The sequence below is a fragment of the Rhinopithecus bieti genome, unplaced genomic scaffold (assembly GCF_001698545.2).
Source record: "Rhinopithecus bieti isolate Rb0 unplaced genomic scaffold, ASM169854v2 scaffold_16773, whole genome shotgun sequence".
Classification (NCBI taxonomy): Eukaryota; Metazoa; Chordata; class Mammalia; order Primates; family Cercopithecidae; genus Rhinopithecus; species Rhinopithecus bieti.
Genome location: NW_016808848.1, coordinates 992,849 through 1,004,649, shown reverse-complemented (window position 1 = coordinate 1,004,649; position 11,801 = coordinate 992,849). Strand labels below are relative to the sequence as shown.

Sequence of the window (11,801 nt, the reverse complement as noted above, 5' to 3'; positions counted from 1 at the left end):
AAAAAAAAAAAAAAAAAAAAATTGAAAATTGAAAATGGGCTTTACTAGCAGAAACAGAAACAACAGTAGTGGGGAGTGAATGTTCTAAGAAATAGGGTCAACCACAAACAGCTCACTAGCACTCAAGCATCCTGTTACAAGCACTCAGCTCACAGTCCACCTGCACCCAGGCATCCTGTCTGCAAGCATTCAGCTCAAGCAGCACAACCTTAGAAAACTGCCTCCAGCCCCTGCCTCTTTGCAGACAGCCTTCTTTCTGCCATCTGGCCCGTTGCTCCCTTTCAATGTATCTCCCCCTTTTCTCTAAATAAATCTGCCTTTCTAAACTCAATACTGTTGTGGTAAATTATTTTATCCCCTTGTGCACCAGCCTTAGACAGTTGTTAACCATGACATACTTGCCACAATTTTCAATATGGGACATGTATATAGGTTCATTACATAAATTGTGCTACATTTGTACAATGAAATAATTTACAGCGATTACAAAGAATGCAGTGTGCTGTTGCATGCTACAACATGGATGAACCCTGAAGACATCATCCCCAGTAAAATAAGCCAGACACAAAAGGACAAATAATTTATCATTCCGCTTACATGAAATATCTAGACCAGGCAAATTCATAGAGACAGAAAGTAGAGCCGACGTTACTGAGGGCTGGGAGAGGGGAAATGGGGAGTAATTGCTTGATGGTTTCAGAGTTTCTGTTTGGGATAATGAAAAAGGTTTGGAAGTAGACACAGGTGATGGCTATACAACATTGTGAATATAATTCATGCCACTGAATTGAATACTTTAAAATGGTTAGAATGGCAAATTTTATGTTATGTATATTTTATCACCATAAAAAACACAAAGAAGAAAATGTAACAACAAAAACAATGCAGTAGGCCAGGCACGGTGGCTCACGCCTGTAATCCCAGCACTTTGGGAGGCTGAAGTGGGTGGCTCACGAGGTCAGGAGTTCAAGACTAGCCTGGCCAAGATGGTGAAACCCCGTCTCTACTGAAAATACAAAAAAAATTAGCCGGGCATGGTGGTGGGTGCCTGTAATCCCAGCTACTCAGGAGGCTGGGGCAGATAATTGCTTGAACCCGGGAGGCGGAGGTTGCAGTGAGCTGAGATCACACCACTGCACTCCAGCCTGGGCAACAGAGCGAGACTCCGTCTCCAAAAACAAACAACAACAACCAAAAACAATGCAGTAGACCTATATGTCCTAGCAGGGAAAGTTCTCCAAAAAGGTGAAAAGGAACAAGCTGCAGAATAATACATGCAAGACGATCCAGATTTATGTAGAACATAATAAAACAAAACCTGTATATGGATGTATGTATACATCTATATATTTGCAAGTGCAATTAAAATGTCTGTTACTAGTGGTCATATTTGGCAAGAGGCATGGGATTGGGGGTATGGAAAAAGAGAGGCTCTCACTTTGTACTTTATATAGTTCCATACCATACCATTGTTCAAATTTTAAAACTGACCATTTGTTCAGGTATTATTTACACAATTAACAAAGCACTAAAGCTGGGCACTGTGGCTCATGCCTATAATCCCAGCACTTTGGGAGGCCGAGGCGGGTGGTCAAGAGATCAAGACCATCCTGGCCAACATGGTGAAACCCTGTCTCTACTAAAGATACAAAACATTAGCCGGGTGTGGTGGCAGGCACCTGTAGTCCCAGCTACTCAGGAGGCTAAGGCAGGGCTCAAGTGATCTTCCCACCTCAGCCTCTCAAACAGCTGGGACTGCAGGCGTGCACCACCATGCCTGGCTATTTTATTTTCAGTAGAGATGGCGGTCTGATTATCTTGCCTAGGCTGGTCTCGAACTCCTGGGCTCAAATGATCCTCCAGCCTCGGCCTCCCAAAGTGCAGAGCAAGTGTTCTTCCAGCTCTCAGTGGGACAGACCCCAGGAGGGCCTCCCACCCCAGCCCTCACTGCGAGGAGGGAGCAACAGAGGATGCAAGGGGAAGGGACCAGCCCCTGAGGCCTAAAAACACAACTTTGTCACGGTCAAAATGGTTACTTAGAAAAACGTCAGTCTCAACTTTCCATTCAAAATCCACAGAGAATCCAAACATCATTATGAAAGGAGAGTGAAGAAAGTATCTATTTGTGGAACAGATCTACACCCTACTTGCTTTCTTTCAGCATGGCAGTGGAATTAAAGAGATATCTGCATATTTCTTAAGCTGTGTTTTGCTTTGTTTAAGGCAATTTGGGATAATGGGCTAGTTACTCCAAGAGAGTGGCAGATGACACTAAGGAACCAGAGATTTGCCACAAAGCAAAGGAAACCGGAGCTCAGGGACCCTCACTTGCAGAGCCCGATCATGGTCTTGCACCTAATTTTGTCTGTAATTTTGTGTTCTTTTTCTAAAGCACCCTGAATTATAGTAGCTCCAGGCCCCACCAAACTCCATCTGCCCCTTCGCAGTTGGTTTTTATTTTTCACTGGCTCCATATTGGGGGTCCCTTGTGTCTGGGGGGAAATGTGGGTCTTTCCATGGAAACGAGGAAGAAATGTCCACTTGCCTTGAGCTTCTCGGTGGCATCTTCTATCTGGGTTATGTTGTCAATGTGCTGCTGCTTCTTGATTGCCAGCTGCTTTAAACATTCTTGGCTGAGTTTCTGTACAGGAGGGAGTTAGGAAAAAAGTCATAATACTGTCACTTTCCAAATAACAGGCCCCCCGCAGGGGTCACCTCCTCTTACCCTTGTATTCTTTTCCAATGGAGGCATCTGAAGGTGAGGTGACTTGCCCAAAGTCAAGTGGCAAGTTAGTGGATGAGCTGGGACTAGGACCTCTCTGATCCTTGGAGGTCCGCATCAGGTATGCCTCAAATCTTGATTTGCACCCCCTCCTCACACTTTACTTTATCTAGGACAAGTCTTGCTTGTGACTTGCTTTCCCAGTCTTTCAAGTAGGACTTTAAGGCAAACAGCTTGGGGTCTGGGAAAGAGCATCTACTTTTTGAGTATTAACTGAGCACCTATTATGTGCTGGGCCTTGTTCCTGGTGCTGCCCTCATGAAACATACATTCCAGGGAGTCTGTGACCCTCTGGCCCTGGACTACATGAGAGGTCAGTGGGGTTCATGCTTCCTGCTCTTCCCACCTTCCATATCTCTGCTTTTTGAAATTGCTGTTTTCCCCAAAGTCTGTTCTGCACTCCCCTTCCCTAAGGGTGTGATCTCACCTCCATCTTAGCCTTTCTTACAGCTGGCCTTACACTTAGCTGCTGGGCCCAGATCTGGCTGCCCCATTGACTGGGAGCTTCTTGAGGGCAGGCTTGCTTCATTCCCACTCCCCACAGGGACCAGGGGGTGACCCAGAAGTGTTTGCTGAATTGAACAGAATTATCAGGGGCTAGTCAGTCATGATGGCTCATGTCTGTAATCCCAACACTTTGGGAGGCTGAGGTAGGAGGATCACTTGAGCCCAAGGAGTTCGAGACCAGCCTGGGCAACACAGTGAGACTCTGCCTCTACTGCAAATAAATAAATAAATAAATAAATAAATAAATAAATAAATAAAATAGCTGGGCGTGGTGGCATGCACCTGTAGTCCTAGCTACTTGGGAGAATGAGGTCGGGGCGAGTCACCTGAGCCCAGGAGGTCGCAGTGAGCCATGATCATGCCACTACACCACTGCACTCCAGCCTGGGCAACAGAGTGAGACCCTATTTCCAAAAAAAAAAAAAAAAACAAGAATTTATCGTCGGGAGCTGCCAGCTTCTCCCCCAACCAGCCAGGGAACTCTTCCAGGTCAGGGAAGGATCTGATCTATTCCTTGACTCATGGCCCAAAATGTATGCTGAATAGATGTTCGGTGAATGATGGATGGATGAATGAATAATGGGTGAATGGATAGGAAACTGGGTATGTGGATGCAAAATGAGTGTTCACAGTGTCAACCTTACATAATGAGATTCAAGAGCTGAGCGTGGTGGCTTGCATCTATAATCCCAGCTACTCAGGAGGCTGAGGTGGGAGGATCACTTAAGGCCAGGAGTTTGAGACCAGCCTGGGCAACATAGCAAGACCCCATCTCTACCAAAAATCAACAAACAAAACAAAACAAAAAACCTGGCTGGGCATGGTGGAGAATGCCTCAAGTCCCAGCTGCTTGGGAGGATGACATTCACAGGCTACAGAAATGATTAGCAAAGAAATAAATTGATGGTGGCTAGCTTTGTTTAATGAACTATTCAGGCAAAATAGTTAAGAATGAAAAAATAAAAAAAATGTAAATGGGATAAAAGTTTATAAATGAACATTTCATAGTTTTAAAAATTGTTTTCAGGCTGGGCACAGTGGCTAATGCCTGTAATCCCAGCACTTTGGGAGGCCAAGGCGGGCAGATCACCTGAGGTTGGGAGTTCGAAACCAGTCTGACCAACATGGAGAAACCCCATCTCTACTACAAATACAAAATTAGCCAGGCGTGGTGGTGCATGCCTGTAATCCCAGCTACTCGGGAGGTTGAGGCAAAAGAATCGCTTGAACCCAGGTGGCGGAGGTTGCAGTGAGCCAAGATCGCACCATTGCACTCTAACCAGGGCAACAAGAGTGAAATTCCGTCTCAAAACCAAACAAACAAACAAAAATTGTTTTCAGTAACTTAGTATCACGTTATGTTAAATTAAGTAATAGGTCATCATAAAATGTCTGAATCATTTGTATGGTATAGAAAAGCTAAATATATTTCAATCTGTTAACAAAAAATATTTAGGAGCCATCTTTCTAGAAATTATGAAATTATTTTCATCTACAAATGCTGGTAGAAAACAGCTAAAAATTACTTACTTCCTAGATTTTTCACTGGAAATTTGGGTTACTAAGAGTGAAAATTATAGTTAATATATGTGATTAAAACTACTTGATATAAAAGAAACAATTCTATTTACAGAGGGTATAGAGAAAGTCAGATGTGTTTTTGGTAAAGACTGTTGAAAGAGTAATTTTTCTTTTGCATGAGAGAGAACTTTGTGTAGTCAAAATGATAACAGGAAAAGGGAAGTAAATTTTTGTCCTAACGTAGAATGCCAAAATAAAAAGGAAGTATAGGACAAAACTGAAGATTTAAGCAAATTCTAGAAGGTCTATGGAAGGTTAATCTCGTAAAAGACATTTTGTATGTGATCAAATTGGTTAAAATAAGAAGGAAATGGCTGGCTGCAGTGGCTCATGCCTGTAATCCCAGAACTTTGGGAGACTGAGGCAGACAGATCACAAGGTCAGGAGTTTGAGACCGGCCTGACCAACACGGATAAATCCCAGCTCTACTAAAAATACAAAAATTAGCTAGGTGTGTTGGCAAGCGTCTGTAATCACAGCTACTCAGGAGACTGAGGCAGGAGAATCACTTGAATCTGGGAGGTGGAGGTTGTAGTGAGCAGAGATCACGCCACTGCACTCCAGCCTGAGTGACAGAGCAAGACTCCATCTCCAAAAAAAAATAAATCAGAAGGAAATGGCCGGTGCGGTGGCTCACGGCTGTAATCCCACCACTTTGGGAGGCCGAGGCAGGTGGATCACCTGAGGTCAGGAGTTTGAGACCAGCCTGGCCAACACGGTGAAACCCAAAATTCCTTATGAAAGTGCAGTGGCAGTGAGACAGTTCATGCCACTGCACTGCAGCCTGGGCAACAGCAGCGAAACTCTATTTCAAAAAAAAAAAAAAAAAAAAAAAAAAGGAAAATTTTAATAAGTTTTTCTAAAACTTAAGTATTAATACCAAAAGTATACTCATGTAAGGCCAGAATCTGGGCTCCTGTGTTGGAACAACCACTGGGTTTTATCAGAGCATTGATCTGCTCTTTAATAGAAAATGGTGAGAGATTATTGAATGTTTATGGAAATCTTATCTTATGTAATCAAAACTGACTGAATTGGATGATTGATAATATACTAATGCATAAGCAATTTTTTTCTTTTTTTGAGGCAGGGTCTCACTTTGTCACCCAAGATGAAGTTCAGTGGTGCAATCTTGGCTCACTGCAGCCTCAACCTCCCAGGCTCAAGCAATCCTCCTGCCTCAACCCCCCAGGTAGCTGGGACTATAGGCACATGCCACCACACCCAACTAATTTGTATCTTTTGTAGAGACAGGGTTTCACCACGTTGCTCAGGCTGGTCTTGAACTCCCGAGCTCAGGTGATCTGCCTGCCTTGGCCTGACAAAGGGCTGGGATTATAGGCATGAACCACTGTGCCTGGCCTAAAAGTAAAACTTGTTCTCCTTTGAATAAAAATGTAATGCAGTATTAATAAGAGACGGTAAAAGATGTATTTACTTTTGCATAGATGGCAAAGAAAAGGTAACAGTGGAGAGTCTGTCCCATGCTGTCTTTTTTAGGTCTCTTGATTGAGACCTGAATCTCCTTTATCAGAGTGATTTTTGCTTTTTGAAATCTTTGAATTATCATTTTGGCTAAATTAATTACCATTATTTTGTAGCGACCTGTGATTCTATTTTGATCATGTATTTTAAACCTTTCTTATTTTATATCAAGTGTTTTAAACCTTTAATATTTGAGATACTTTCCAAAATTAAATTTTAAATTCAAAATTAAGTCTTTTAAAAGTTGGGCATAACCGGAACCCCTGAAAGTACAAAAGAGACACATTAAGCTTGTTTGGTATGGCAAAGTCATATGGGAAATACTGTCAAATAAGAAATGCTGTTTAACTTTCTTTGAGTTATATTTATAAAAGTGTATTACTAATGTGTTCCAAAATTGTATGAGATTCCTAAAAGTCTGATATGTCTTGGTATATGTTATCAGTATATCATTATCATAATTATTATGATAAAGTGTCGTATGCCACACAAATAACCAAATATCCTAGTCAATTTCATCTTTGACCATGGCTATTCTAAGCCTTTTATCATCCAGAGACAATTTTTATTTTACTTTGATTCTTTTTAAAAAAAGTCATTTATAATCAGCTACACACCAAAATTTGCTTCTTCTTTAAGGATATCTTTGGAAAAAACCCTGACAAGTACTCTTGAATACAGGTTTCTGGTAACTTCAGAGATCATACCACTGGACTAAGTAAAAGCTTCCAGAACTCTAATAAAAACTGAGGCATTCATAAGACGATAACCCAACATCAAACAGAGCAAGAATATTACATGGACCTAAACTGATAGAGGAAAAAGTGATTTTTTATGATTAAAAAATGAAAAAATGCGATTCCTTTTTAGGTTTGTTTTTCAGTAAAGAAAATTTTTTCTTTTGTCACACGCAACTGGATAATAGTAATACTTTTGTGAGCAAAATGAAATATGTCTTCTCTTTACCTGATTTCCCAAAATTTGCAAACTATTTGGATAATGTATTTTTATTTTCCATTTTAAATTATTAATATTATTATATTATTATTTGAGACAGAGTCCTGCTCTGCACCCAGCGGAGTGCAGTGCATGCATAGTCTCGGTTCACTGCAGCCTCTGCCTCCCAGGTTCAAGCAATCGTCTGACCTCAGCCTCCCAAGTAGCGGGGACTAACAGGTACATGCCACACGCTGGCTAATTTTCTCTTTTTCTTTTTGAGGCGGAGTCTCTGCTCTGTTGCCCAGGCTGGAGTGCAGTGGTACAATCTTTGCTCACTGCACCTCGCCTCCTGGGTAGCAATTCTCGCTGCTTCAGCCTCCCCGAGTACTAGGTTACAGGTGCCCGCCACATGCCCAGCTAATTTTTGTATCTTAGTAGAGATACGGGTTTTACCATATTGGGCATACTGGCTCAACTCACTGACCTTGGGATCCACCACGACCTATGGCCTCCCAAAGCTGGAAACAGGTGAGCCAACTGCACCCGCAAAATTTACATTTTTAGAAGACGGGGTTTCACCACGTGGCCAAGGCTGAGCTCTAACGTCCTGACCTCAACTGAATCCGCCACCCACAGCCCCTCAAGTGCTAAGGATTACAAGGGTGAGCCACCACAACCTGCTATTGATTTATGACATATAGATTATTTGCATAAAGTTCATAAGAATATGTTCTTCATACAAGGCCACATTGAGACTCGGTAATTTTACCAAGGCTTGACTGAAATGATATATCTTCATAATTGACGCCAGACTGCTTTGAGGAACGGAAGTGATTACAGCCAATTAAAAAACACCGTTGGTGCCAGGCTTGGTGGGCTCAGGCCTGGTTAATGCCCAGAACGTTGGGAGGCGAGTAGGTGATCACTTGAGTCCAGACAGTTTGAGACCAGCCATGGGGAACATAGTGAAGACTCCGCCTCTATTAGAAAATGTAACAAGAATAAAATAAAACAAAAAGGGCCCAGGCACTTGGAGACGGAGGTGGGCAGTTCACTGAGGTTGGTGTGTCAAGATCACCGCTGGGCCAACATGTGAACCATATCTCTACCAACAAACAAATACAAAATTAGCCAGGAGTGGTGGTACACACCTATAGTCCCAGCTACTCAGGAAGCTGAAGTGGGAGAATCACTTGAACCTGGGAGGCAGAGGCTGCAGTGAGCCAAAATTGCACCACTGCACTCCAGCCTGGGCAACAGAGTGAGATCCTGTCTCAAAAAAAAAAAAAAAAAAAAAAAAAAAGACTCTTGGAAAGACTGGACTGGCTTGGTACCTTGTCTACATAGTTCCCTTACAAGGTTCCCGACCTTGTGGTAAGTAAAGAATGTCACTTTCTGACAGGTCTAGAAACCTCAAGATATTTTGGAACCTTGAGAAGAGAAGAATTCGCCCAATGTGTGTGGGTATCACAGGCATAGTCTGATGGTGAATCCTTGGTTTGGCTTTTTAGCTGTGAGGATTTTAAAAGTTGAATCCAGGCCAGGCGTGGTGGCTCATGCCTATAATCCCAGCACTTTGGGAGGCTGAGGCAGGAGGATCACTTGAGCCCAGGAATTCTAGACCAACCTGGACAACATGGTGAAACCCCGTCTCTACAAAAAAAAAAAAAATACAAAAAAAAAATTAGCCAGGTGTGGTGGTGCACGCCTATAGTCCCAGCTACTTGGGAGTCCGAGGTAGGAGGATCGCTTGAGCCTGGGAGGTGGAGGTTGCAGTGAGCCAAGATCATGCCATTGCACTCTAGTCTGGGTGACAGAGTGAGACCCTGTGTCAAAAAAAAAAAAGTGAAATCCAAAATTCCTTATGAAAGTTCCAATAATGCAAATTATCAGGCCAAGTATACTACTGAAACTTAATTTGCAAGTAAATTTGTCCTATCAAGACTCATTTTTGCTAAAAACAGGGAACTAGAGAGAGAAAAATGATGTTTCAGAAGAAAATCTTAGCACACCTGTTAGTGCTGCACACCTGTTATTCCTGTTATTAGATTCCAGCCCTGGCCATTGTTTTTGAGTTTTTATTATTTTCCTACAGTTTGGACTAAATCCTGAATTATTTCCTGGCTACAACAAGGAAGGTTGTAGAAAAGTTTTAGAAGCCAATTCCTGAATTTTAAAGAAGGCTTGGGATTTTCTTCATGATGTTTTAGTTGACCCTCCAGTGGAATAGGTTTGGTGTTGTTCTGCCATAGAGATTCTCTTTTTCTATTCATTTATTTATTTATTTATTTATTTATTTATGACAGAGTCTCACTCTGTCACCCACGCTGGAGTGCAGTGGCATGATCTCGGCTCATTGCAACCTCTATCTCCTGGGTTCAAACAATTCTTGTGCCTCAGCCTCCTGAGTAGCTGGGATTACAGACGTGTACCACAACACCTGGCTGATTTTCATATTTTTTAGTAGAGATGAGGTTTCACCATGTTGGCCAAGCTGGTCTCGAACTCCTGGCCTCATGTGATCCTCCTGCCTCAGCCTCCCAAAGTGCTGGGATTACAGGCATGAGCCACTGTGCCCGACTGCTTATGTCATTTTAATGTAAATTCTTGGTAAACAATTTAGGAACTGTCTCTTCTTTTTTCCTTAAAAACTTATATGTAACTGCTGCTAATCAGAGTGGATAGTCTCGGAAATTTGAATCTATGGTCCCAGTTGGCCATCCTCAAGCTTTAGGCTTGGATAAACTCTGTACTTAATCATATTTTCTGAATCTTATTACTTCAAGTTGACAGTAGGTAGTGGGTAGGGGAATGGACAAATGGATGGGTGAGACTCTTCAGCCAGGTCTGTGGAAAGCAGCCTTGTTAGTTCTGAATAGGTTTTTCAAGCAGCCATTATTATAATTACAGCCATTTCATATGCTAAAAAAAGGAAGGGTCTGGTGGCAGGGACAGGTCTTGAGCCCACGACTCCACTGGATTGTCCCCCATGATCCCCTTTTCACCTTGGAGTTCCAAGGTTGTCACAATGTGGTAGTCTGGAGTCATGCAGTACCAGGGAAAAGCCCAAGATGAGGCCGAGTTAATCACAGAGACTTCTCGGAGAGGGAAGTGGTAGGATCAACATCTGTCAGACAGGAGGGCCTACTGCGCCCAGGCTTCATGAAACCCAGAGAGAGGGAAGGATTTGAGAGGAGCCACAGAACAAGTCAGCTGGAAAGCTGGAGCAGGAGCCCAAAGCCCCTGGGCACTGTTAGGATTATACATGGGTGAGGGTTCTATGGTGACAATGGCTCTACTGGGGGCATCTGGCTAATGGAGTCCTGGGTTCAAGGCCTGACCCTGCCTCCAGAGCCTTCCTCTTGTGGCTGTAAAAATAATGGCTCACCCAAGGCTGCCGTGAGTAGGAATGGGAGTGTCTGTGTGGCCGGGGAGGGGAGAGGAGGTAGGTAGTGACAGCTGAGGCTGCTCCAAGGGCAATCAGCTGTCCTCAACTCAAGGTTCACAGGCCCTTTCTGTGGACTGCAGATTGAGTAAACCCAAGATGTCTGTGTGGCTTTCTTAGCTACATAGGGCTGTTGATTAAGAGGGAGAGTTTGCACCTCTGTTAACTGGAAGGCAGACTATCTTCCAGCCCAATAGCAGTGTGGTAGACCAGCCATGGTGAACACGGTCAAGGACATCTGGGTACCAGCCTGGGCTCCCAACCTCTCACTCCTAAACCCACCTTTTCTGAAGCTCAACTGATGGCTTTGGCTTGCCTTTGCCCTTCCTTGGGTCTCAGTCTGCCCCTCTGAACTTTCGGTCGACCGCTTAGACGCCCTCTGGGGCACCTTTGGTTTTCAGGTTGTAACCCGCCACTGGCCACGGTCAGGCACCTCCCCTCCTCAGCCGTTATGCCTGGACTGGCTCCCCCAACTCCCGCGCGGCGAACCCCGTCCACACCGTCCCCACCTGCACGTGCACCGCCGCCTCCAGCGCCAGGCCCACCGGGTGGCCACGGTGCGCGCCCAGCACCGGGCAAAGCGCGCACACACAGCGTTGGCAGCGGCGACAGAAGAGCTCAGCTACGCGGTCGCCATGCTCCGGGCAGCGCCAGCCGCATCCCTCGACAAGCTCCGACCCCCCAGGGGTCCGGCTGCTGGCCGCCGTGCCCGCCATTCATCTCCGCCACCTGCGGCTCCCCGGGGCACGGGGCGGGTCTCCCACGGGAAACCGAAACCTCGGCCGTGGGCGGGGCGGCTCCAGGTCGGCCGGCGGGCGGCTGGGAGGATGACGGTCTGCAGGGGGCATCCTACGACCAGCAGGGTGCTCCCTCTGCCCGCCCAGGCCAGGAGGTGGCCTCAGCAGAAATGGGAGGCTCCTAAGGAGCCAGCCGGAAGAGGGTGGGCCTCCTGCTTAATGACGCTGGTCCAGTAACGCCCAGAAAACTGCAGCCCTGATGATGGGACCAAAGTTGGCTGGACCTTCCAGGGGTGCTCCTCTCACTTTCCCTTGATCCTCTCTT

General features: G+C 44.7%; 1 protein-coding gene across 3 annotated transcripts in view; it reads right to left on the bottom strand.

The window, feature by feature from the left end:
* Positions 1 to 11,801, bottom strand: part of TRIM14 (tripartite motif containing 14) — a 41,879-nt gene extending 30,078 nt beyond the window's left edge. For 2 of the 3 annotated variants that reach the window (XM_017887578.1, XM_017887579.1), the window contains exons 1-2: positions 11,249 to 11,801; positions 2,546 to 2,641 (exon numbers count right to left, since the gene is read on the bottom strand). In XM_017887578.1, the coding sequence (XP_017743067.1) occupies positions 2,546 to 2,641; positions 11,249 to 11,455 (303 nt within the window). In that variant the 5' untranslated portion in view covers positions 11,456 to 11,801. The remainder of the gene's footprint in view (positions 1 to 2,545; positions 2,642 to 11,248) is intronic. The other variant, XM_017887577.1, reaches the window with a different exon arrangement.